Source organism: Thrips palmi, unplaced genomic scaffold (genome assembly GCF_012932325.1).
Source record: "Thrips palmi isolate BJ-2018 unplaced genomic scaffold, TpBJ-2018v1 HiC_scaffold_10, whole genome shotgun sequence".
Lineage (NCBI taxonomy): Eukaryota > Metazoa > Arthropoda > Insecta > Thysanoptera > Thripidae > Thrips > Thrips palmi.
The window spans coordinates 11,083,722-11,109,527 of record NW_023144621.1 but is presented as its reverse complement, the minus strand read 5'-3'; the positions used below and the strand labels follow the sequence as shown (position 1 = coordinate 11,109,527).

The 25,806-nt window shown below is 44.6% G+C and overlaps 4 protein-coding genes across 8 annotated transcripts in view; 1 reads left to right on the top strand and 3 right to left on the bottom strand.

Moving 5' to 3' along the window:
* The window catches only part of LOC117648932 (potassium voltage-gated channel protein Shaw), an 81,025-nt gene extending 76,103 nt beyond the window's left edge, over nt 1–4,922 (top strand). The window contains exon 15 of the transcript XR_004587952.1: nt 4,665–4,922. The gene's annotated coding sequence lies outside the window, so the exon portion shown is untranslated. The remainder of the gene's footprint in view (nt 1–4,664) is intronic.
* On the bottom strand, nt 114–1,438 carry LOC117648999. Its single transcript, XM_034391383.1, has 5 exons — nt 982–1,438; nt 818–895; nt 633–733; nt 463–553; nt 114–361 (listed from the first exon to the last, which is right to left on the bottom strand). The coding sequence occupies exons 1-5, from the start codon at nt 1,280–1,282 to the stop codon at nt 246–248; spliced, it is 687 nt and encodes a 228-aa protein (XP_034247274.1). The 5' UTR covers nt 1,283–1,438; the 3' UTR covers nt 114–245.
* An 860-nt stretch (nt 4,923–5,782) lies between the features above and the next one.
* Nucleotides 5,783–8,730, bottom strand: LOC117648983 (the record flags this gene model as incomplete). The annotated part of the gene is made up of 11 exons (XM_034391382.1): nt 8,610–8,730; nt 8,027–8,089; nt 7,763–7,849; nt 7,517–7,677; nt 7,317–7,422; nt 7,134–7,222; nt 6,968–7,034; nt 6,241–6,324; nt 6,077–6,154; nt 5,895–5,995; nt 5,783–5,815 (listed from the first exon to the last, which is right to left on the bottom strand). Coding segments are annotated over exons 1-11 (915 nt in total), but the record flags the coding sequence as incomplete, so codon positions are not given.
* Nucleotides 8,731–10,371: 1,641 nt separating this feature from the next.
* Nucleotides 10,372–25,256, bottom strand: LOC117647689 (mucin-12). 5 transcript variants are annotated; one of them, XM_034389586.1, is made up of 21 exons: nt 24,599–25,256; nt 23,575–23,722; nt 23,120–23,432; nt 22,881–23,026; nt 22,655–22,794; nt 22,436–22,581; nt 22,226–22,339; nt 21,447–21,599; nt 20,242–20,562; nt 19,519–19,741; nt 19,240–19,445; nt 18,876–19,124; nt 18,598–18,792; nt 18,285–18,489; nt 18,024–18,198; nt 17,667–17,937; nt 16,983–17,574; nt 16,599–16,872; nt 16,216–16,515; nt 15,116–16,123; nt 10,372–15,034 (listed from the first exon to the last, which is right to left on the bottom strand). In XM_034389586.1, the coding sequence occupies exons 2-21, from the start codon at nt 23,683–23,685 to the stop codon at nt 14,600–14,602; spliced, it is 5,577 nt and encodes a 1,858-aa protein (XP_034245477.1). In that variant the 5' UTR covers nt 23,686–23,722; nt 24,599–25,256; the 3' UTR covers nt 10,372–14,599. The 5 variants fall into 5 exon arrangements, with proteins under 5 accessions (XP_034245477.1, XP_034245484.1, XP_034245492.1 ...); XM_034389593.1 differs by having other exon boundaries at nt 18,285–18,423; XM_034389601.1 differs by lacking the exon at nt 21,447–21,599.
* Between the last annotated feature and the right edge of the window lie 550 nt (nt 25,257–25,806).

The window sequence follows — 25,806 nt, the reverse complement described above, 5'->3', positions numbered from 1 at the left end:
TTCGCGACGCGTTAGGGTGCTGTGCCGAATGGGATGCCTACCTCTCAGGCGTCATCATGATAGTGCGATTTGGTCACATCTGGAGAGAGGAGAACCAAATAAAAATCAGCATGAAGTTGTTAGTAGTTATTTATTTATAAAATAAACAGGAAATAAATTAATAGGCAAAATTGCACAGCCAACTTTTTCAAGTATTTTTTTTCCGACATTGTTGCTTGGAGACCGAATCCAAAGAGATGCATCCATCAAGACACGCACGGCTGCTGCTCGTACTTGAGGCACATCCCCAGATTGTCTTCGGGGGACTCCTCGCGCACGGCCGGCCCGAACATGACCCGGATGTTGAACGGCGTGGTGCTGCCTGCGGGCCGAGGGATGGATGAATGAATGCATGCATGGATACACAGTGCTGAGCAAGCTGTTCGATTATGCGCATGAATGAGTAATGAGACTAAGGCGTACTTTCGATTCTGCAAGTTGACTCGCCCGGGCTGCAGAAGGAGTTTCCGCAATGCAGAAGGTCACACAGTCCTGTGGAACCGAAGCCCTCCGCCTGAAAGTTAAGCATGTTTGTAGTCGTGTGAATACGTCGTATTTTCATTTTCTTTTTAATTACGTCACACGTTACATACGGCTAAAAATTCTTCAGAGTCACATGGCATCACGATTTTATCGTTACATTGTTCTCGAGCCTCGCCTACGATGCCAAAACCAGAGCCGCCAACTTCGTCGTCTGAAAAAAAAAAATCATTTTAAAATTAATCTTTTTACAGAAAATAAGATTTACAGTGCTTCTAGATAATTGCTTTCATCTCACCGAGCTGCTGCTGCGAGACGGCCGGGCCGATTTTGAATGAATTTTCGTCACAGGGTTCGTACACGATGGAGCACATGTCTGAACGAGAAGGGCAAAAAGAAAGTTTAAATTTAATGTTTTTAGGCGTTTGTTTCGACAAGAATGAGGCAGTGTTTTAGTCCCACCCTCTTCCTGTCGCATGCAGATGGTGTAGTCCTGGTTGGCGAGGTGTCGGCCGTTCTCTGCGAAGTTCATCGTCTGGATGACGCCTGCAACAACGCCATGAAGAGTCAGGGCACAAATTACAGAGAGGACGCGCGATAAAAGGACGTTTCCATTCAGTTTGCAGAGGAGGTGTGTTGTTTTTAGTAATCCACAATTGGCTATTCTGTTTTCTGTAAATAACAATCTCTTATTGACACTACTGCTGCTTATGTACAGAACGCTGCTTATAAATATGACTGTCACGAATAAATCGTTCTCCATTTGATTGCTGCCACAAACTCGTCTCAGTTCTTTCGTCCACAACTCCAGATCCCAGTTACTACAGGTTATGGGCCCAGCCACGTGCTCCACCAAGCGCTGAAGCAAAGGTGATCTGCTGTCAACTGACTGTAATCTTGTTTGTGCAGTTCTTGTACGGTCTTGAGGTTAACCGCCCTCATGCCACCGAAGAAGGAGCCGGTAGCCGCCGTGATGTACGTGAGCGGTGAAAACTTGGACAAGTCTGAGAAACTTGTGGGTTCTTCGAACTATGGATCATGGAGATTTGCAATGAAGAACCTTTTGATTGGCGAAGGGTACTGGGACTGCATCTCGCCTCCAGAACTAGAGGGAGGAGAAGCTCGAGAAGCGGTAGATACCAAGATTGAGGAGAAAGCACTGTCCCGCATTGCCAGAAATGTGTGTCCTGTTGTGTATCCTTATATAGCCGACTGCAAGACAGCTAAGGACGCTTGGGATGAACTTGCAAAAGCTTTTGCTGAGAAATGTGCTGGCAGGATTTATGCTGTTCAAAGGGCTCTGTATAGACTGCGACTTGATGACTTTAATAATGTTGATGAATATATCAGTGCAGCGATGGATTTGAAGCAGCAACTTGGAGACATGGAGGCTACCTTAGCTGATGATGCTTTTGCTAATATTCTTTTAGGTGGACTTCCACCAGAGTACGAAGCTCTAGCGATGGGAATTGAGAGTGCTCATGCTAAACTGACTAGTGCCACTGTCTTGTCTAAACTGCGAGGGCTGAAGAAGAATGATGAAACTAATACTGTTCTCTATTCAAAACAGAAGAAGACTCGACGTAGTTCTGATGGTGGTCCCCAGTGCTTTTATTGTAAGGAGTATGGCCACATCAAAGCTGATTGCCCAATTCTGAGGAAGAAGAAACTACGAGAACAGAGTAAGCCTGACCAACCACAGCACAAGAAGTCTAGTGGCAGAAACTTCAAGAAGAAAGGTAAAGCCTATGCAGCAAATGAGAATGGAACTAGTTCGGACCAAGAAGATAGTGATGCTAGTGAAGAAGCTATGTTGGCTGTATCCTTGATTGAAAGTGATGATTCAATGACTAGTATCTCTGAAAGTGAGGGTGTGACTGACAGTGCCATGATAACGGTAGCCATGTATACTGAACAGTGTGATGAGAAACGGGTGTGGTATATTGACTCTGGGGCATCATCCCACATGTGCTGTGATCTTGATTTCTTTTTAACCTTGACAGATAGCACGGCAGTTATAGCAGTAGCTGATGATGTGAAAATCAAAGCTAAGGGTCGAGGTAGTGTGTGTTTGAACATTTGTGATCAAGAGGTCACCTTCAAGAATGTGCTTTATGTACCTGACCTACGATGCAATCTGATCTCAGTAGGTCGTCTGACTGATGAAGATTACCAAGTATCTTTTACCAAAGACCACTGCCACATCAAGAACGGAAGAATGAAAATCTCAGCCTTTAGAGAAGGGAAAAGCCTGTACAAACTGAAATGCAAGCATGTACGTGTTTCTAATTCTCTTTTCGCAAGTTCCAGTGATACACCATCCTCAAAATCTATTCTATGGCATGGAAGATTTGGACACCCAGGAAAGAGTGCGACAAGAGCACTGGCCACTAAGATCGATGAAGCAAAGGATTGGGGACTACTGAATGGAAGTGGATGTGAAACCTGCACTCAAGGAAAGATGGCACAGTTGAAGTTTCCGACAAGTAAATCGGTGAGTCATGCACCACTTCAACTAGTCCACTCTGATTTGTGTGGCCCCATGAGAACTGCGTCCTTCAGCGGTGCTCGCTTTCTTTTGACTTTCCTTGATGACTTCACCAAGAAGAGTTTTATCTTTTTGATTCGATCCAAGGATCAAACATTTGACAAGTTCTGCCTTTTCAAGTCAGCTGTGGAAAATGAGACTGGACGAAGGATTAAGGTGTTTAGATCTGATAATGGGACGGAGTACAAGAATGGAAAGTTCAATTCCTTGTTTCAAGAGTGTGGAATCAAGCATCAGTATTCAGCTGATTACACCCCTCAACAGAATGGAGCGGCAGAACGCTTGAATAGGACCTTAATTGAAAAAACGAGGTGTCTTCTCATTGATGCAGGTCTTCCAGAGTCTTATTGGGGAGAAGCCATGACTGTTTCTAACTATCTCAGAAATCTGACTCCATCTCGGGTCATAGATTACCAATCACCAGAAGAGAAATGGTCGGGACGAGTGCCAGATTATTCTAAACTGAAGATTTTTGGGTGTCTGGTGTACTACAGAGTACCAAAGGAGACTCGCACGAAACTTGAACCTGCAGCTAAAGCTGGCATCTTTATCGGGTATGAAGAGAATTCGAAAGCCTATCGAATTTGTGATGTTACTAATCCCAGAAGAATAGTTAAATCTAGAGATGTAACCTTCTTTGAAGACAGAAGAGGCATTGAGAAATTGAAGACTAGAATTCCTGTGACTGTGGTTGATGATTGTCCTGACTCTATCAGCTTTTTATCTGAACCTTTTGTGCAGCAGCAGCATAATCCTGAGGTTCTACAACAGCCTACTCCAGAAGTACAACAACAATTGGAGGATCTCAACCTGGAACCGACTGTTGAGGAAGAGGAACGACCAATCGATCCTGTGGCTGAGGACGTCAGAAGGAATCCAACTCGACAACGTAGACCACCACTGAGGTTAGATGATTATGAAATTGCCTTCCTTACTGCTGAGTGCCCCACCTCTGTAGCACAGGCATTGGCATCACCCGAAGCAACTGAATGGCGACAGGCCATGGAAGAAGAGTACCAGGCACTAATGAAGAATCAAATCTGGACCTTAGTGGATCGCCCCAGGACCAGTGTCGTGGACTGCAAATGGGTATTTCAGAAGAAGACTAGTGCGGATGGCACTATTCGACACAAGGCCAGGCTAGTTGCTCGTGGCTTCTCACAAGAAAGAGGTATCAACTATAATGAAACTTTCTCTCCCATCACAAGGCTTTCTACACTCAGATTGTTATTTGCCGTCGCTGCAAACATGAATCTTGAGTGTGTGCATATTGATGTTATTACTGCTTTTCTCCACGGTGATCTCGAGGAAGAGATTTTTATGGAGCAACCACAGCAGTTTGTCCAAGAGAAAGGGAAAGTGTGCCTACTGAAACGAGCCATTTACGGACTGAAGCAGGCTTCTAGATCATGGCACCAGAAGGCGACAGTCTTCATTACGTCCCTTGGCTACAAGAAATCGAGCTACGACGATAGCCTCTTCATCAAGAAATGCGGTAACCAAGTCACATTTATTGCATTATACGTGGATGATTTCTTCTGTTTCTCCAACAGTCCTATGGAAAGAACGAATAGAAACTCAAGAAGGTCCCCTCCAGGTCCGATGTTCGGGTCCATTCCAGTGTATGGTGCGACGTACCACAGTGCACTCCAGATGCATCCCTCAACTTTGGAGGGTGGATTTGGAGTCGCTTCGGCATCAGAACAAACTGCTGCAACCCGTCTTCATTCTTTCCATTACGACTTTCTTTTGTTACATTCGTTCACATTTTACGTATCGTTGTTTGACTTTCGGTTTCATAAGAAGCATTCTGTAAATATTGTAAGCACTATGAAATATCATCTAAAGACAAGTATAGTCAGGACCAATGGAGAGAATCTTTTTTCTACAAAAAAGGACGTAGGGATGCTGAAACGTAAGGAAATAGGAATTGTTGAGGTTCAGGCTGAATGTGGAATAACCAATAGAGTTGAAATTTTTATCATTTTTTAAACAGTGGCATTTACTGTCCGAGACTATACTTCAACCGGCTCTAAAGCTTCTAATCGCTGTGAACCATGAAGATCCTGCTGCTAAGTTCATTTCTGTTCAACTTATGTTAATAAAACGGAGGGCCAGGACAAGGGTTTACCCCTTTGCTTGGTCTGAACGAAAAGAAAAGTGCATTTTCCTCTCTTTCCTGACCAACCTACTCCACCCACGGATTTCGCGACGCGTTAGGGTGCTGTGCCGAATGGGATGCCTACCTCTCAGGCGTCATCATGATAGTGCGATTTGGTCACATCTGGAGAGAGGAGAACCAAATAAAATCAGCATGAAGTTGTTAGTAGTTATTTATTTATAAAATAAACAGAATATTTAATAGGCAAAATTGCACAGCCAACTTTTTCAAGTTTTTTTTTACATTGTTGCTTGGAGACCGAATCCAAAGAGATGCATCCATCAAGACACGCACGGCTGCTGCTCGTACTTGAGGCACATCCCCAGATTGTCTTCGGGGGACTCCTCGCGCACGGCCGGCCCGAACATGACCCGGATGTTGAACGGCGTGGTGCTGCCTGCGGGCCGAGGGATGGATGAATAATTGCATGATGGATACACAGTGCTGAGCAAGCTGTTCGATTATGCGCATGAATGAGTAATGAGACTAAGGCGTACTTTCGATTCTGCAAGTTGACTCGCCCGGGCTGCAGAAGGAGTTTCCGCAATGAGAAGGTCACACAGTCCTGTGGAACCGAAGCCCTCCGCCTGAAAGTTAAGCATGTTTGTAGTCGTGTGAATACGTCGTATTTTCATTTTCTTTTTAATTACGTCACACGTTACATACGGCTAAAAATTCTTCAGAGTCACATGGCATCACGATTTTATCGTTACATTGTTCTCGAGCCTCGCCTACGATGCCAAAACCAGAGCCGCCAACTTCGTCGTCTGTAAAAAAAAATCATTTTAAAATTAATCTTTTTACAGAAATTAATTTACAGTGCTTCTAGATAATTGCTTTCATCTCACCGAGCTGCTGCTGCGAGACGGCCGGGCCGATTTTGAATGAATTTTCGTCACAGGGTTCGTACACGATGGAGCACATGTCTGAACGAGAAGGGCAAAAAGAAAGTTTAAATTTAATGTTTTTAGGCGTTTGTTTCGACAAGAATGAGGCAGTGTTTTAGTCCCACCCTCTTCCTGTCGCATGCAGATGGTGTAGTCCTGGTTGGCGAGGTGTCGGCCGTTCTCTGCGAAGTTCATCGTCTGGATGACGCCTGCAACAACGCCATGAAGAGTCAGGGCACAAATTACAGAGAGGACGCGCGATAAAAGGACGTTTCCATTCAGTTTGCAGAGGAGGTGGTGCGCCCGCAGCGGCCCGCAGCGGCCCGCAGCGTTGGCGTTCCAAGAGTGCATGGTGTTTGGGCAGGAGGGGAAGACGGGGTGGGGGCTCCGGAGGTAAACACTTGAACCGCCTTTGCGGAAGAATAGGCAGCAAGGCCGACGCCGAGCCTTGCTCCGCGCCCCGCCCCGCCCCGTCCCGCCACAGGTAGCAGGCCGAGCAGGCCGAGCAGGCCCCAGCCCAGGTCGTTGGTGACTGTTCCGCTTTGTCCTTGCCAAGGGCCCAAGGGCCCAAGGGCGCTCATCGGTGAGGAGCGAGGTGGGGGGTGGGGGGCAGGGCTTGTTGGAACAACCCTTCCCCTTCTTCAAGGCGAGCGGGCTCCGCCAGGCTCCCGCCTGGCTCCAGCCCCCAGGCAGCACAATATTTTGCGCTGTCGAGTGTTTGATTTGGACTCAAAGGCGGTGAATGCAGAGAGGCGGCCGAGAGCAAACGTTTTACCGCGTTCGCGTCCTTCACCTCCTCCCCCGCGATCGCAAGCATCGCGGCATTGTTCGGCAAGCGCTTCATTTGCTCACCTTTGCCGTCGCGGTGATACTGCAGGCACCCGGAGGGCACCCGCTGCTGGAACTCGATCTGCGTCACCTGCAACAAGAGGCCGTCAGGCCGTCAGTGGCGAGCAGACGTCGCGGTGCGGCCGGGGCCTTGGCCAGGACTTTGGCCAGGACGACGACGGCGACGCACCTTGATCTCCCACAACCTGGCCGTGTGCTCCCTCGACATGTTCATCAGGATGGTGATGGGCTCGTCCATGTCCTCCACGTCGAAGTAAACTGTGGGGCAAAGCAAGTTGACAACATGAGACATCTCACTGTGATTCGGAAAGTGGAAAGCCAGGTCTGGCGCGCGTTCCCGCCGTGGACGCACTGTGCTGGCCGCTGTTCTGGCCGCAGACGCTGAACTCCCTGTTGGTGCCCGCGGCGATGACGAACGTGTCCGACTCGCAGACCCCCGTGCGCCGGTTGGGCTGGCCCTGCACACACGGAGCGACACAGAGGGACTCAGTGGAGGCAGCGGAAACGGAAACGCTCAAAACCGAGACCCGGGTCGGGACTCAAAAGACCCACCATGTTGAAGTGGACGAAGTCCAGGCGGAGCTGCGACACCTCGGGCCCCATCTTCTTCACCTCCAGCTCGCAGGAACTGGCCTCTCTCGTGATGGCGGGGAAGTTGGGGCTCACGAAGTAGGTGACGTTGTTTTCGACGACGTCGCCGCACGACGCGGTGACTGCAACAGAGCCAACAGAGCGGTCGCGCCGTCAGTTTGAGGGGCGGTGAGGGTGAGTAGTTGTCCCTTGGATGGTCCTACTCACAGACGCAGCACACGCCGAAGCCGAGCGCACAGGGCCCGTAGGACTTGCCGTTCTGGATCCGGCACTCGTAGGTGTTGAGACAGATCCCTGCAACAGAGAACGCGCCGCGCGCGTCAATCGCAAGTCGAGCCCAAAGCCACATGCCACATTCATCTACGCGATTCAACACAAAGCTTCCGGGCGAACGCAAGAGAATTAATGGTGGTGTTTGTACCGAAACGCTAGCGGCGCTAGCGGCTAGCCCGCGCTAGTGCGGCCACTGACCGGTCCTCCTGCCGTCATTGGACAGACACTCGTCGCTCACGGGGACCGGGAAGAAGTTCAAGACTGCAACACAAACACACAAAGAGGGCACTCATTAAATCATTTAAGACGATTCAAACTTTTTCTAACATCACCATTTATCTGCATCCCAGAATCGCGTTTCTTTCGGACAGTTGGATGGAACAGACAACGAGGGCATTGTAATGTCCGATGATCGACGGCTCGGTGGCCATCTCTGGGTAACGCGCCAGCGGGCCAGAGTCATAACTTCAACAGGTTTATAGTAGCGGGGCGCCACGCCGGACGCGGCCCCCTTGCCCCTCACCGCGCCCCGCCGCGGCCCTCTAACCTCCTTAGCGCGTCGACGCATCACTGGACCGGCGCGGACCGGCGCGGTGCCCCCTCCCCCCGACGTCCCCCCGACGCCGCGGCACCGTTTGGCGCGCTTTCCCAGCGGCGATGTGGGATCCCCAGACACGGTTCGAAACGGCAGCGACGGGCCATCGACGATCGGCGGGGAAGCACCGGGACACGCCAATTTCAATTTCAACACTCGGTCCCAGCTCGGTTCAGTCCGACTCACCTTTGCCAGAAGAGCCACTGTCGGAGGTTGCTGTCGCCGTGCCCATCAGGCTGCTGCCCACGCGCTGCAGCTTGTCCAGGATGGCGTCGGCGGTCCAGCCCGCGTTCCAGCTCCAGGGATTCCAGCCGGCCCGGCCAGCGTGGGCGACGACCGGCGCTGCGGAGCGTGCCGTGCGCGTGTGGCGATGCACGGCGGATCGCACGAACCGGGCCACGGCGGACGGGGAAGGCCAGGACGGCGTCGGCCAGGACGGCGTCGGCCACGCGGAGGAGCAGCCCAGCACGGCCAGCACGAGGAAGAGGAACAGCACGGCCACGCTGCGCCCCGTCCGCCGCCGTACGCGTGCGCCGCGCGTGTCTGCGCCGCCGTGCACGCCGTCGTCAGCACAAGTCCGTCTCCGGCAACGCCACGCCGCGACGATGCCGTGCTCGGCCGCCGCAACAGTCCCGCAGCCGCAAGCCTCGTCCTCCTCCTCGTCCACGTCGTCTAGGGCGTGTCGGCGGCCCCGCGACGTCGTCCTCCGCCTCCACTCCTCTCCGGGACGGTGCATAGCGATCGCGTCGGCCGGGTGCCCCGACGTTCCGTTCCTTGCGCGTGGACAGTGTGGGGCCAACTGACCGACTGCCGACTGCCTCCGGGTCCGGGCCCCGGCCGGGGTAGGGTCCAGCAGCCTCCGGTACTCCGGTCCGGAGCCAGAGCCAGAAGGCAGGGGACAGACGGACAAAGCTGGCGGGCGTCATGGTGGCATCAAAACGAGGGCAGCGAAAGAAAAAATGAATGTGAGCAGAAAAGTTTTAAAAAAACGTTATTTTTCCCAAAAAATTTCCAAGTTTTTTGAATTTTTGTTTGAATAAAAAATGAACTGTTTATTTATGAGAAATATTGATGCTTCAGTTATTTATCCAAATGGCATATGACTTGCTTCGCCAATCCTCTCGGCCGCGGACATTTTGCTGGCATCTCGCTCTGCTCCGGGGACCGTTAGCAAGTCCTGGGTGACCCAGGTCCATGCAGCGTCTTTGCCACGCCACGCCACGTCCTGGACACCGGCCGCATGGGACACGGCCACGCCAAGGCCAAGGTCTGGAAAGTAGGTGGAACACGGTGGGCGGCGTCTCCCCCCCCCCTCTCTCTCTCTCTCTCTCTCTCTCTCTCTCTCGCTGACCCCTCAGCAAACACATCCTGCACACCCTATAAACGTTTTAAATGTTGTATCTTCTAAGTACTACACCACAGGGTCCGATTCAGCAATGTACATTTTCCAGATTAATTTCAAGTTTTCAAGGAATCGGGCTGACCGCTCACTCGCAGTGTCGCCTTCTTCGAACCCTTTGGCCGTGCCCTTGACCCGAGCCCTGAAACCTCCGCGCTCCGTGCTCGCGCAGTGGTGTACGTGACCTAACGCACGAACGCAACAGGGCCAGGGCACCCGAGGGCCCGGAAGGGCCGGTCAGTGAGCTTCCCTGAGCCTTAAGGCCGGACTCTCAGCTGGAGGAGGAGGGAGGAGGGGAGGAGAGAGGCACAGACAGACCGAGCGGCGGCGCAGCTCAGCTAGTTGCGCCGTAGCATCAGTTACGCTGTGCCTTGGCTCCCCGGTCGACGCCGTGCCACGACCATCCGCTCTGACATCCCACGGGATGCCGGTGTATGCCGGTACAACATCCGGTGAAGATGACAACTGACGAGAACCGGTGAAACCGTCAGGGTTCTGGGAACCACCTTCCAGGGTTTCGGGACAATGTGATAGAATAACGAACGAAGGTTGGAGTGCTGCTTTAACTTTATTTAACAATCAATTATTTAGTGTAAACTTTGCATTGGAAAAAAAAAGAAAAAGAAATGAAAACAACACCCTAGAGAATTCATCAGGAATTCCAATGCTTAACATGCCCTGTGCCAGACTGGAACAAACCACATACAATGTAATGCAAGAAATTCGTTCTAAAGCATATGCTTAAAAAAAGGAGCCATACCAGTACAACAGCATCAATTACCTACATTGAGTTCAAATACGAGGGGAACACATCTCAGTTGGTCTCCCAGTGGAAAGTGTCCCCAAGGCAATTACAAATCTAAGTATTGAAAAATTATCCTAATACACCGGCAATCCAACTATTTGGCCTAATTTCTGATAGCAACAATCAAGACAACTGTACAAAAGAGTACAAGCTCTACATACATAAAAATTACAAAAAAAACACATCAGATTTACAAATACAATGAAAGAACTTTACAGCTTGTCACATATTTTCTGGAGGCACCATACCATTTATGCATACAATTTTATTGAGCCCCTGATTTCACATTTTAAAACAGCAAGGATATTTATTTGGCCTTAAACAAGAAAGCACGAGACTGTAAAGAATAGAAGATGTAAGATGCAGTTTAAAATTGGAATAAAATTGTTAAAGCACACAGAATGCATGCTATGTTGTCCTCTAGCTTGTAAAAACACAGGGGACCAGAACTTCAACTGCTTGATGCATAAATAAACAACTTAGGTAAGAAAGAAAGAGAAAAGATAGTGGCAGAAATAAACCATTAATAAGATTAAGAAGTCCAGCAAGTAGCCACTGCTCGATATGTTTGTCAGCGCACTACTCTGACTAGCTTTTTGGTCGATGCACATTATAATATTGACTGACCACATTCCCAAGAAAAAATGCTCACAAGCGCGGCACAGGGCACACCAAACAAGTCATGGTCTTTTGATCTGATGTCCTAACAGATGTACAACAGTACAAAGTGGAACTTTGGTACACTTCAGTACATACGTATTCTAACATGTTACATAACATACAATATCTGCTGATTTACTGAACAAGAAGCAACAGCAGATGGAACAGTGGTAATATACAGACAAAAAATGTACAAACTTGGCAATGCTCAGCCACATAGCCCCACCAAGCTATGAACAAATACAAGCTTCGTTGTTCTAAATGTTAATTATTTTTAAAATTTTCCCCCCTTCCATATTACTTAACATACATAAATTATACACCACTAGGTTGACATACACATACATAATTATATAAATATGCATATACATCTGCAATATATGTATACATACATACATATATATAAGAGATAGAAATACATAGCTATATCAAAGAAAAGACTTTCAAAAGACCTAAAACAATTGATATGCTCTGACCACTGGACCAACAACACAAATTAGCTAATACGATCCTTGATTTGAAGCCATAGGTAACAGTGGATTGAACAGGCGCCGTCACAGCTGCACATATTACAAATCTACAGATCCCATTTGGTTGAATTTGCTATGCTTTGTACAGAACATTAGGTAAAAGGAATATCTCTAATAAAAATGTCTCCCTTGCATTTTCAACAAACTTAAGCAAGAAATCTGCCTTCCTGATTTGCCACACAAACCCAATAATGCAGGTAGTAGAAACAACAAAAAAATTTATATTAACTCATGACAATGCTCTGAATTTAACTGGTAACTTACAATTCAATAGCAAACTTTTTTTTTCTGTAATTCTAACTAGTATGCCTCTACTAATAAAAATATATGTGATGATTCAGATTCCATGATACATTCTACACACCAAATTTTTAAAAAAAGGTGAACAAATAGGAAGAGAGTACAGGTTTCGCTCATGCACTACCTAGCCTACATTTTTCACCCAAAACTGCTGAAGGGCTCTAAAAGCCTACAGCAGAGGCACAAAATGTGGGTGAAGGAAATGTATGCTTAGTGACACTTCATATGCAATACTCCAAGGTTTATACATCAATATTAAAGAATACACTCACCTAGGCTTATGAATCTCAAGGTAAAGACGAAATAACTGTTTAAGTGTTTCATAGTTTGTTTTTCTTTTCTTTTCTTCTTTTTATAACAATAAAGGATTGTTTAAAATTTAATAAGAATTTAAACAGTAAAACTACTGCAGTAACCATACAAGATCAAAACAAACAAAACACATACCTTGCAGATTTGATTATTTTTTAAAAGGCAGGAAACCAATGACACAGTTTCTGAAAAATACACATAAGCAAATAAGATACTTTGAACTAACATTAACCTGCATATTCAGTGGACAGATATGACAAATTTTGACTGAAAGTGCCCTTTGAAACAAAACTTTGACTAGTTGATTCCTTCAAACTGTTTGGTTATTTTCTTTTTTGTAATGATAGAAGACAACACAATTAAAACATGATTAATAATAAACAACATTGACTTATCACATGAAAAGATCTAAAATTCTTGAAATGTAAGAGTTGAAATAGCAATGAAAAGTTCAAAGCAAGGTTTGTAATGAACTTCACAGTCGTATCTTAACAAACTTGCTCAGAGCTAGAAAATGAAACTGATGAGCAAAAATTTGAGACAGATTGTTTGTCTGATAGCATTATCACCACACTGAATGCAGTGATTAGAATTCTTTTTCCAGATACAACAAACATAACAGGAGAGAAAAGCAGGAGTGATTTGCTGCAGAGTATCATACAGAGTCGGAAACAAATTTAAAAGTAATGATTAGTTAATGTAATATTGATTAGCACTCCTGGAATAATGAACTGATGTCAAGATTTCGACCCTTAAGTGAGAGAATAGGAGCGCACTCTGGCAACAGAGCGAGAAAGAATGCTAGAAATAAATGACTCATGCATGGCTCAATGAAACTTATGTCATAACAGAAAAGGGATAAGATATACAGTATAGTATAATGAGCGAATAGGGAAGGCCACAGAATGTTACAAGTATACTATGATGATTATACATTTACAAACAAACAGATTTATGTGGAAAAAGTCTAGAGTAGCCAACAAATGAAATTTCAAAGCTTTGTTTAAGAATATATAGATAAGCAGCACAAAGTTTCACAAACCTTACAAATTTTGAATGTTTTAATATCTTGAATAATCATGTACAACAAAAAAAAAAGTGAGTCAAAGAGGGAAATTTTTAAAAGAATCATGTGGACAATTAGATAAGTATGTTCAATGTGTCCACAAAATCAGAACACTAATCGAACCACTATTCCAAAACAAAGCATTTAGACACGTACATGATGGCAATGCAAGCAAACAAACAAACCACACCTCTTAGGTAAGTGCTCAAATATGGAGAGAAAATTGATTTGGAAAAAAAGAAGACTGCTGGGATGTGCTTACACACAGACACTCGTACACACACGCATATATGTATATATAAATAAATATATATGCCTAGATCTAATTTGACTTACACAGACACAGATAAACATGAAAAAATATTAAGGCGACAGTTGCTCAAACAATTATACTGGGGGATGCAAAGACATCTCAAATGCACATTTCCCCAAATATGAAAAATCAAGAAGCAGTGTACACAAGCACTTAAGATTTCCAACAGTTATATAATCAGAATCGAGATTTGGAGGAAACAACAGGAAGAGCGGTCCACTCAAGTGGCAGTGATGAAATAATGTTGCTGGCTCCTTTTCTGAAGTCACTGTTCCCATATCGGCAGTGAAGAGCACTCTTCCATCCCCCTTAAATCAGCGTCAATGTAACTTATCCTTTACGGAATGTCACATGAAGTCTTTCATCCAATTTAAAGGAAGTGAAAGATGTAGGAACATGCATTTAATTAAATGGTCTGTTTGTATGTTCAACAGGCACTAAAGTGCTTCTGAACGTCTAAGTCTTTCTTTAGGTAGAGATCTTATTGGCTTTGTTTGAAGTTCTTAATAACGTGATAATCTCATTCAGTTTCTGTTTTTTTGTTTCATTTTTTTGTTTTCTTAGATCAGTAAAAACAATCTGTGAACTATATTTTTTGAACAACTTGTTCAGTTTGTAGAGGTCAGCATTAATGACAAATCTTTGCTAATATGAACATTAGAAAATAAATAACAATAGCAATACCAATTCCTTCCATAAACTATGACATAAAATGACTTAGAAGGAGAGTCAGGTCAAAATCTATTCCCCTCAGAAGCAAAGCAAGGAATACAGTACCAGTAAACGTACACTCACTGTTTAACACCCTTAGCAGTGCTTGCTGACCATAGTTCTTCACTTTTTTCAAAATCAATCTGGGCATAAGTGAAAGTTCCTCCAGGAGGGTTGGGACTTGGTGAAGAAGTGGAAGACTGTGACTCACTTAAGGAGCCTTGAGTTTTCAAACCTCTAGGACTCCGTGTGCTGGAATCCTCTGACTCAGAACCCGTTCTCAGGTCAAGGGAGGCATAATTAATTTCCCGCTCAGCAGGACGAGGAACTGGAGACGCACTGGAAGGAACTGGTGAGCATGACAAACTACGTTTTTCTGTCAAGGGGAGTGTGGAGGACGAAGCTTCCCCAGATGTAGATGAGCTAGATGTTTGTCTGCTCAGAGAAGATCCAAATTCTGATAATCGTGACTCCTCTAACTGACTTCCATCACTTACATCACTTGATAATGAAACCTGAAAGAAAAAGATTTAAAAAATACTGTAATACTTAGTAAAGGTAGCAAAGCAAATAAATGAGTGTGTCAAAGTTCTCACCTGTCTGCTTACTGAGGATTTGCTAGGACATGATAACCTTCGGTTAGCTGGAGTGTTGTTGGACTTTCCAGTTGCCCCATTCCCTTTGTTCTTAGCACCAGTTCCAGAGGGGGACACACTGCCAGTAGAATACTTCCGTACCAAAAGTTGACTATCTCTGCTTGCAGTGCTTGAATCTGAGCCACTTGACATTTTCTTCTCTCTAACTCCTGCTCCACCTGCACTTGCAGGACTAGGACTCACTGGGCTTACATGACTTGAAGACCCATCACTGCATAGACTAGGGCTTGGGCAAGGGCTTGCGTTGGGGCTCGAAAAAACTACTGGAGTTACAGGCCCAGCAGCTGTAACAGCTGAGACATTGTCTTCCGTTACATTTTCTGTGCTGTCTTTAACATCTAGCCTTGAAATACTGGAAGATGATGAAGCTTTTTCTAAAGTGCCACAGCTGCTGATAGAGGAAGAATCTGAATCACAGTTCTGAACCTTTCTCTCAGAAATGCAAGGCCCGGGAGGTACTTGTCGGCTCAGTAGTAGTTTTGATGTAACAGCAGTAGATGAGCTCAGAATGTTTTGAGGTTCACTAGGTGAACTACTGGGAGACAAATTATTCATTCCCAGCAAAGATGACACAGTAAGTGGCTTAGAGGCAGGCCTGGTGAAGTCACTGGACTGTGGTCCAGCACACAGACTTAAGTCATCATCGATTGGCAATCTGGCAATTTGTTTACTATTTGCAGATAAAGTGGCTGTGGGCACTTTCTTTAGAGGCTCTGGTTTACTTGCAATTGAAGATCCAGGGCACATAATGGCATAATCTCCAGAGTCATCTGCAATACTGCTCTTCAAACTTGAGTCAATTCTTTCTGACGAATTGGGAGTAAAATTAACATAATCGTGCTTAGGCAAATCCTGTTTACTGCTTGATGAAATAATGCTATTTGATTTAGAAGTTTCCACTTTAGGATATGACAACCTTAGAGTGCCAGTACTCATATCCGCAGGAACCTACAGAAAATAAGTAAAATGATTAGAAACCAATGGTATTGTAAATCAATGGTGAAGATACAGTTCAAAGATCATTAAACTTTCACACAAACCTTCTCTAATTTATCAAATGAGGCTTCAGATAGAGAGGCAGATGTAACAGATGGTTCATCTTCTGTAAATGGTGCCAGAGGGGAGCAAGGGGAATTCAAACTTATGGGGAAGATGGTGGAGTTGGATCCAGTAGGAGTGGTAGTGCTAGTGCTGCTAGAGTCTTTGCTCACTTCGCGATTTCTGCTTCTTCCTAGTGAAGCAAATGGACTGGAAAGAGGTGACTGAGAATCCAGGCTGGAGCCCAGAGGCAAGAAGCCTGGGGGAGCTTTGGGAGGTGTATCCATCATAATTTTTCGATTCTGTAAACAAAAGGCATAAAGAATATTGCACTGCAATGTTCAAAATTGTTGAATGAGAATTTATTACAACTAGGTTGACTTACATGCTGTGGTTGTTGAATATTAATGGGTTGAGACCGGAATTGATTTCTTTCTCGTTTAGTTGAACCTCTCCTCTCTCTCCGGTTCCTGCTAGAAGATCCTCCTCCAGTCATAACCATATAGTCTTCATTACCTGTAGGCTTCTGAGAGTCAAGAGATGTTTTGCGAGGGTTTGACTCTAAATCAGACTCACCCGAAGCCTTCCATCCCATTTCAACATAACCATCTGTTACAGTAGCGGAACTAAGTTCTTTACATTCTGGCACAGAGGTCCTTCTGCAATTAAAATAAAATAACATTTGAAAAAAAAGATTACATAGAGCAAAGAAGTTTGCCATTCCATAGCAAAACTGTATTAAGAAGACCTTTCCCATTCAATAAATTACCTGGGTTTAAAGCTCATGTCTAAGTAATCTTCATTGGTAGCTGAAGAAGGCAAAACATTTGCCGTTGCTTTACTTGTTCCACTGCTTGCTCGACCCTTCATTTCTACGTAGGGACCAGACTCAGCAGGCTGCTTTGAAGCACTGGATGTAGCCATTACTGGCTTCATGGTTGCATTTGATGGGTTCATCTCAACATAAGGACTAGAAACAGCCATTTTGGCCATTTTTGCAGCCATACTGGAGGCAGAGTTGTTTGTAGCAAGAAGAGATGGTTTAATAGGTGGAGATGGAGTTGTCATAGGGAAGTTCTGAGGTTTCAGTTCAGCTATGCAGGACATTCGAGCAACTGCAGAGCGAGGCAGTACATTTGACCGGCTTGGAGGTGATCTTGCCAAACTGTCCGGAGGTGATCGTCCAACAGAGTTTGAGTATACACCTCGCAAAACAGATGTCTTGGGGGGAGACCCAGGCCCAATTGAATCGAACGTTCTTGGTGACCCAACATGATCAACTACGTCAAAACCTTCAGCTGTGGAATAGGAGGATGCAACTGATGACAAGGAAGAATGATGGCTTGGACCTCCTCCTCCAGCTGTTAAGATAAGAAAAGATAGAATTAATTTGTGAATTAACTAAATTATATTTTTGCACACTGGACTATGTCAAAATATTTCTTCAACGTACATGGCACTGATAAGCGGTCGGCTGGTGACATTGCAACATATTCATTAACACATGTGGATTTGGAACGACCTCCAGTTTTTCCTGCATTTTTGTTCCGATTAATTTTAGATGAGCTGGGAACTGAGGGGCTGAAGTCCATTTCCATTAAGTCATCCATGGGTTCAACGCTAGAATGGCTTCCACCTAAAATTTGTCTGTTCATTGGAGAGCTAGACAAAGGGTTTGAGAGGATTGGCGCGCTAGATGACTTCTTGCCACCACCACCACCACCCTGTCATTGGACAAAAAAACAACATGGATGAAGAAGTCAGTTCAAAGAAGATAAGGTACATTTAAATGAAGAAAACTGAGCAGTACCTGTTGCTGTCTCTGTTGACTAGGAGGTGTGAAATGCCCTCCGGCTTGCAGTGCATGTCGAGTTGCATGAATATCATGACCTAAGGGCCTTGACATATATTTTGAGCCAGCGTTGCGGGAGCCAACAGAAAAAGCTCGCACTCGGGAGCAGTCTGTTTGATTTATAAAGTCAATTCTGGAACAAGGGAAACACACATTTAGCTAAGTAATTTGAAGTTACATCTGAAGCACAGTAATAATTGTGTGGGGAAAAAAGCGTACCTGTTTTTCTTATTGAGACTGTCTGGCTTGGAACCAACAGAGTAACATCGAGCTGGTCTTTGTTCACTGTGTTCCTCCTCCTCTGAAGGCGTCAAATAGGAGTTGACTTTCTCCAAGGGATACTCAGAAAAGCGCAGATCTGTGGAAGGAGTTCCGGAAGTTATAGAACAAGAGCTTGATGGTGACATTTCACCATGGTGAAAATCTGTGGAAGCAAAATTAAAAGGTGTGTCAGACAAAAACTGTCCAAACAAAGCTTTATAGTAGGGAAGGGGAGGAGAAGAAATAGGACTCAGAAGTCAAGATACATTACCATCATGGACATCAACTGATTGAGGGTCCATATCAACATAACCATCATCTGTCTGTCCTGGCATCATAGGCACATAACCGTCTGGAGTTTCTTCTGCAAGGCTACTGGTACGACTATGATTCGCAGAGCTGGGCGCTGTATGTTGAAAGTTGCGGTTGTGAAATGCTGAATTCCGGATATTATCGGGTGCATTTCCTGCAGACAAATACAAAAACATAAATACCTGAAAAAAATCTCAAGATTTTAATAATCCTTTAAAAGACTTAAAAATAATGTACCCGGACTCATTATCATGTAATTGCCAGGTGTGTCCATTGGTGAAGACCCGCAGGGGCTGTTCATCTCCATGTAGTTTGAGTGTGAGGGAGAAGTGCCTGCCTTGAGGTTGGCTCCTTGACTACCCCTACCGGGAGAGTACTTCCGAGCAGACCCACTGTGAGGTTGCTGAATAGGTAACGATAATGTTGCGGCCGAAGGCGCCATCGGCATGTAATTGTTCATCTTTTCATCATCACCAACACCTGAATCTAAAGCAACAAATTTCAAGTTTACTTTAAAATAAGAAATGGAATAAATGCACAAATATGTGGAACAGCCTCAAGAAGTGATACCATCTATAAACAGAAATTAGTAAACACCAACCTAGCCCACTGGGACCATTCCAATGAACATAGTCATCACAGTTTTCTTCTTCAATAGGAGACTCAGGCGTCAGAGGGTGATTTGTAGGATATCTACTTGAAATACTACTACTCAGCGTACCATCAGTACCATCCACCCAATTTTCACCATCATCTATTGACAATGATGAGCCTGCAGAGTCAGTAGAACATGCTCCAGATGCAGGACTGTAAAGAGGAATTCACAATGAGAATATTTTCATTAAAAGTGAATGATATTTTATTTATTTTTGAAACTAACCTGACAGGACTAGAGTTATTGACAGGTGGCGAGTGTGAAATTCCCCGATTGTACATAGAATGGGGACGGTGGCAGGCTGAAATGTAGTGCATTGTCCTCCCATACACATGGTGTGGGTGGTGCCCGTGGGTTCCCATAGACCCATGAGAAAATGAATGATTCTCTGTTGGCGCACGAACAGTGGACGGTAGGCTATCAGAACGATCCCTACCAGCAGATGAACCTGAAACACCAGTTTTAAAATAGTAATTAGTCGGTCAGGGGTCGTCAGAGGTCAAAGACACTTCCATCTTGAAGTATAATACTATGAGTAACATCTGCTTAGAATTTAAATTGTTGAAAACAAACAACTGCCCATGGATATCAAGTATGAACCTTTCAGTGTGTGGGCTCCACAAGCACCTTGAGCTCAAACTAATTATTTAGTACAAATTGGGAAGCAGGAAAATGTATGAAAAACATAAAGATGATAGGTGACTGAAATGGAACCCTTTCACCATGAAATTGACTGGACAAACTAACTTGCAACTAATACAAAAATCCTCGTTTGAAACTCCACCAGAGGCATTTCAGAACCAAAACTCAAGGAGATGGCTATAAGTCAAATATAAAAACAGGAAATGTTTAGCAAGCAACAACTTGATGAAAATAACAAATAATATTCTAACTTTGCCACTGCGCTACGCAGGAGATTGGTGAAGGTGCTTGGCATGCAATACGTACAATGTGCACTGTTGGGGCTTGTGCCGACGAGGCCTGTGCCGCTGTGCCGCTGGCCAGTCTGAGCCGCCTGGCCGAGGCCTAGGCCAGCCCTGGTACCCGCACTGCCTCGGCGCACCGAGGTGGAGGGGGGGAGAGGCGACAGGGGGAAGGAGTAAGTACGCTGGTGGTGAACGAGGAGAGGAGTAGTGTTGGATCCCGCCGCCCCAGCCCCAGACCCGGGCATGGTCCCACTGGCACCATGAGGTGCGCATGGGGTGCAAGAAGCACCCTTGCACCCAGAGGCCCAGCAGCTTGCAGCGCCTGGTGTGCTTACTGACACCGCTGCAAGAAGCACCCCTCATGTAAGAGCAGGACAGCTGATTCACTCCACCCCGAAAGCAACATGATGAGATGTAGCGTCACATCCACACCACACAGTGTTCAGCTTTAAAACTTGGAAACTAGGGGCAAGAGAGGGGCTTATCTCAATCAATGAGCAAATTCATTGAATACCTTTGATGTATAATAATAAACGTTAAAAAATTATTCACAGGCTCCAAACTAGCCCAGTTTATGGCTAGACTTCAAAAGCAAGACTTAATAAGCAGAAATACTTGTATTCAACTCGAAATTTCAAAGAGAAAAGGCTGACCACAATGCTAGTGCCCAAATAGTGCAATCCTAAATGCAAGCAACATTAGGATAAAACATACAAAAACACAACATAAAAGACCAAGAGGAAATTATAAGCAGCAGAAGAACTAAAAATCTTTCAGCATGCTTATGCACTCTACCATGCTTTCTAGGTGCACATAAAATCAAAATCAGTCATTCTGAAATGATCTGTACGCCAAAAATGAAAGAAAGTTGAAAAGTGAATGAGACCATGTGATGAAAGTGAACTGGAAATTTAAAATTTATCTGAATTCACAATGACCAAAGTGGACTGACTGTAGTGTAAATTGCTTGTTCAACACAGCAGCACAAATGCATGCCGTCTAGGGAACACAGAATATGCTTTGAATTTTCATCATCAAGTACTGTATATAACTGCTAAAAGAATTAAATTTAAAAAACAGTTTTTAATTTATATCATTGATCATTGAAACAAGGAAAGGGGAGATAGAACTTATGGTAACTAAAACTCCATTGCAAACAAAAAGATGCAGTGGAGTATACAGGAAAAACAACACAATGCCGAGCAGAGTGCTGAGAGTTCAAACTACCTGAGACGGAATGCCTGCGTCGGTTGGGATGTGACAGGATATTATTGTTGACCCTGCACTGTTGCTGTTGCTGTTGTTGGACACATCGTTGCGATAACTGGCAGTACAGGAAATTATATGGCACACTTCCTGTCCGGCTAAGCGCTGACCCATCTGCAGGAATACAACAAATGACTGCAACTAGCTGCTCAGGGCCATACATCTGAGCCAAAATGCATTACAACTCGCCTCTGACAATCATGCAAGATGAACCATTCATACTAGTGCACAGTAAAAAAATGCCCTCTGTTCAGCTCAGATTACTAAACAAGTTCAAGACAACAATGCATAAGTTTAGGACCTAGGAAACTGCCCAAAGTGTACAGTTGCAATATAATATGCAAACTTATCAACTTGCAACTTAAATTTGATTTCTAAAAAATTGAAAAATGATATAGTCTAAACAAGAACAACTAAAAAACTAGCACGTTACAGATAGGCAACATGAAAACCCTATTATGTGGAGCTGACATGCACAAAGCTTAGGCAAAACAAAAAAAGGTCAGGGAGGAGATAATAAGCCTTCCAGCAAAATTTTGTTAATGCCTCATGAAACAAATTCCACCCAAAACAAGCCAACTCAAAGCTGCCCTGTGTGGCTATCATATTCCCAAGCATGACTGACATGTAAATGGTAAAGAAACGAATGCTGTGCTATTTTTGAAAAAGGGTCCAATGAAGGATAATAATGACAAAGGAGAGGAAAGGCATGATTTGACAAATGAAGGAAAAAGTTTTACCATGGTCAGTAGACACCAATCTGCCAGGGACTCTCATTTCACAATATGTGTCTAGGTTCCCAACATATCCAGCGGTGCTTTCATTGACATTTGGCACTGAAGTTTCACTTTCATCTGGAAATTTCACATTGGCATTCAACAATATTCCCTCCGAAGAGAAAGATTCATAGCAAAAATTAAGTGACAAAGAGTTATCCTGGCAAATCATACCATGTTTCTCAGAGGCCGAATTGTTGTGCCTCCTATTTGTCACAGAAATGGGTCTTGTAGGTTCACTCACAGATGCTGAGCGTGCTATTTGCCTTGAGCCACTGTCATCGCTTCGGATTCTGTCATCACCTCTGCTCCTCATAGCACTGTAAAAACAATAACTCAAAATAGAAAGAGCAAAACTAAAAGTAACAGAGCAAGATGGAAAATAAAACTTACTGTATAGCACGGCTCATATCCTTTGCTATGACTGCATCCTCAGCCAGCATCCATATCTCTCCAGTACCAGTAACAGCATTTCTTCCCACTTCCATATAAAAGAATGACTCAGCACATCCAAATGACCTGATGTTTATAAGCTGAAATTGAAAAGACAGACAATTATTAATTAAGGGTAACAAGAAAGGGATTTTATTTTGAAGTGTTAATTGATAAGCAAGATTACCGGGAATTCCAAAATATCCTTGGATCCATCAGACAAGATCCTGACTAGACTCACAGTTCTTCCAGTCAGACATAAATGGTACGGGCCATTTATGCCTCTTGTAGAACCTAAACCTTTGTTTGCAACTTCGACCTTCCACACATGTTCTAAACACCAAAATGAAAACAGAAATAAATGCTAATTCAGTTTTTCAGTCATCACACAATTAAAATAAAATTTAGATCAAGGTAGTCACATACCAAATACAGGCTTAGGTGCTTCACCATCTGTAACATCGTCACCATCTTGAAGTGCCCACAATGCTCTGAGCCAGGCTTCTCTTTCTTCTTCTGACTCCAACACGATACAAAAACAATCATCTTTTGTATATAGAGCAATAACATATTTTGGTTTCATATCCGTACGTCTGTTAATATTAAAGCAAGCCTTCAAAGAAATGCTTCTCTTTGGCTGCTGATGAGCCTTAAATTTTTTCTCATTATCATAATATTCAAGGCGTGCTGGATAATCAGCTGACTCGCATCGCAGCACAAAGTATTTCTTTTTATTGGTCTGCAAAGTCACAAAAACAGCAAAATCAAAAGGGTGAAAAGAATTGAAAATGAAGGTGTTAAGACGTAAAAATCAAACACATTTCAGACAGTGTTACGATAAAGAGAACAAAACTTAAAGTTAAAGCATAGAAAGTAATTACTTTTAATTTCTTGAGGTTGCCTGTTTTAACAACTTCTCCCCGGTGGCCTTGTGGCGGGAGGGAAGCCACCGAGGATGCATCGCCCAACGGCGATGGCGTGTTCACAGACATAGTGATTTAGACAAGGCTCCGACACACATTCCGGCATCTGCAAAGAGAAACATGGGTCAGCAAAAGCACAATACAAAAATAAGAATCACACATATAGAATTGAAGCTAGTAACATTAATCTTAACTTAATTAAAAATATTGAAACAAAGACATAGGTTACAATATTTTAAACAAAACTACTGTTGATTTTGAAAACTCTATATGTTTTTCAATCTAATTTGACAATGGAGGAATTTTAAATCAGAACTAAATTTGAAAGAAAAAAAACCAAACAGAAAGCCGAAAAGTAAATAGAAAATCAATTTATTTGGCAGAGTTTGGAAAATGAATATTTTCAAAACAATCAGCAGCATAACCTTAATCTGAAGCTGAAACTGCTGATTTCCCGTAAATTAACAAAGTTTAGTGCCACAGCTGACATGAACTTGCATAAGAATGAGCTCCAAATAATTAAACGTACTTAAAAAAATGCGTAAAATTGAAGGGAAAAAAGCGGCGAACCACAACGGAAACATGGCACAGCACAAACACCAAAACATAACCAGGACACACATAACCTCAAAAATTGCATTTTCGCCCAATCATTGCACATTTGAGTAGTTATTTTGATAATTCGAGGATAAAATAAAGAAGTGTCATCCAAGATAAATTCAGAACAACATTACTCTAAACCACAGCTGTTTTTGCAAATGGTAAGGAGACCAAAATATAGTTGAGCCTTAGCATGTGCTCGGGCCAACGAAGGCTTGTTTAGACAGTGAATAAAGGAGGAAATCACACTTTGCAAGGAAATCAGGCATGTAAGATGATCATGCTTAAAATAACAGTTAAAATTAGGACGATAACACACTGCCATGTATATGTTTACGGGAGTAATCATAGCAGACTACACTGTGTTGACATCCGCACGTACATAAATGTCGTAGTTGCGATTCAGCGAATCCGATGTCTTGTTCCGTTTTCACGCTCACATCACAAACTTGCTGTCGGGGTCAAAATCTGGCAGCAGTCAGGTTTCTTGGCATGACCCAAAATGTCTTGTGTCGCAATCAAAGCAATAGCTGGCCCGCGGGGCCCCACTACCAAGGGCAGGATCATTCTGCGCAATAACCTAATAAACAAACATTCTTCGGTGAAGTATGCCTTCCTGCGCCAAGTTCACCAACACTGCACTTTATCGCCACACAAACTGTCTGTCACTCTCACTGAGTTCACTTTTAATCAAAAGCACTCATAGCAGAGGCTACGGAGCAAAACAACACATTCCGAGAGTTCCGAGCATCAGCCAGACGAAAAATGTGCTAGCGGATCGCACCACATTTATCGGCGATACCCGAGTCAGAGTCACTGCCGTCGTCGTCGTCCACACTTTCTCACGGCGTCGGAGGAGATTCCTATGTTCTGGCGGCGGTATTACGCGCCCGCACCAATTGTCCACCGATGTTTTTCCGATTTTCACCAACACACCACCCAATAAAATACGTATCAGAATCCATCTTGGAAAAGGTCATGTGTGTACACGGTCAGTAGAGTTGTAAACAAGTGGTGCGCAGGCGCACAAGGCAGAGGCCTACAACTCGACGCGGAGCGCGGACCGGACGCTCGCTGCGGCGCGGTGCGGCGGTGGGGACGAGACGGGGGCGCGGGGCGCGGGGCCCATCGGGGAGGGGGGCTTCAGAGAGAGATATATATATATTCACCCAGAGAGAAAGAGAGACAGAGAGAGCCGTAGCGCTGCCGCTGCGTAGCGCCCAGCGGAGGGGAGGGGCTAGTCTGGGCTAGAGAGGGGGCAGGCCGTGGCGCCCAAAACTTGAGAGGATGGCGTTGCAGGCAGCCGGACTTCCCTCTCCAAATTCAAGGTCGTCATTCCAACAGTTTTGGAACATTTTTATTCGAACATATTATTGCAATCCCGTGGAAACGTCCTCTTGGATTTTGTGAAAATGAAAGGCTTAGTCTCAAAATACGGCGGCACTGAACAAAAGCATCGAGGACAGTGCGGTGTGTTTCGCGTCACGCGCTACGCTCTGCCGGACGATTTCGAAGAACCGCTTTGTCGTTTGTCTCTCACGCACCCCTGTGAAACGCTCCACGAGTGCGACGAAGACAGAGCGACGGAAC

Excerpts from the sequence above, each read along its gene's own strand:
- LOC117648999 (XM_034391383.1), bottom strand. The coding sequence starts at position 1,282 with ATGGAGAACGATTTATTCGTGACAGTCATATTTATAAGCAGCGTTCTG. Across the intron at positions 734-817 it reads CGTCTCGCAGCAGCAGCTCG|ACGACGAAGTTGGCGGCTCT; the intron begins GTGAGATGAAAG and ends TTTTTTTTTCAG. Across the intron at positions 362-462 it reads GTCAACTTGCAGAATCGAAA|GCAGCACCACGCCGTTCAAC; the intron begins GTACGCCTTAGT and ends CTCGGCCCGCAG.
- LOC117647689 (XM_034389586.1), bottom strand. The coding sequence starts at position 23,685 with ATGTCTGTGAACACGCCATCGCCGTTGGGCGATGCATCCTCGGTGGCT. Across the intron at positions 22,795-22,880 it reads AGGATATTTTGGAATTCCCG|CTTATAAACATCAGGTCATT; the intron begins GTAATCTTGCTT and ends TTTCAATTTCAG. Across the intron at positions 19,446-19,518 it reads AATAACTCTAGTCCTGTCAG|TCCTGCATCTGGAGCATGTT; the intron begins GTTAGTTTCAAA and ends TCCTCTTTACAG.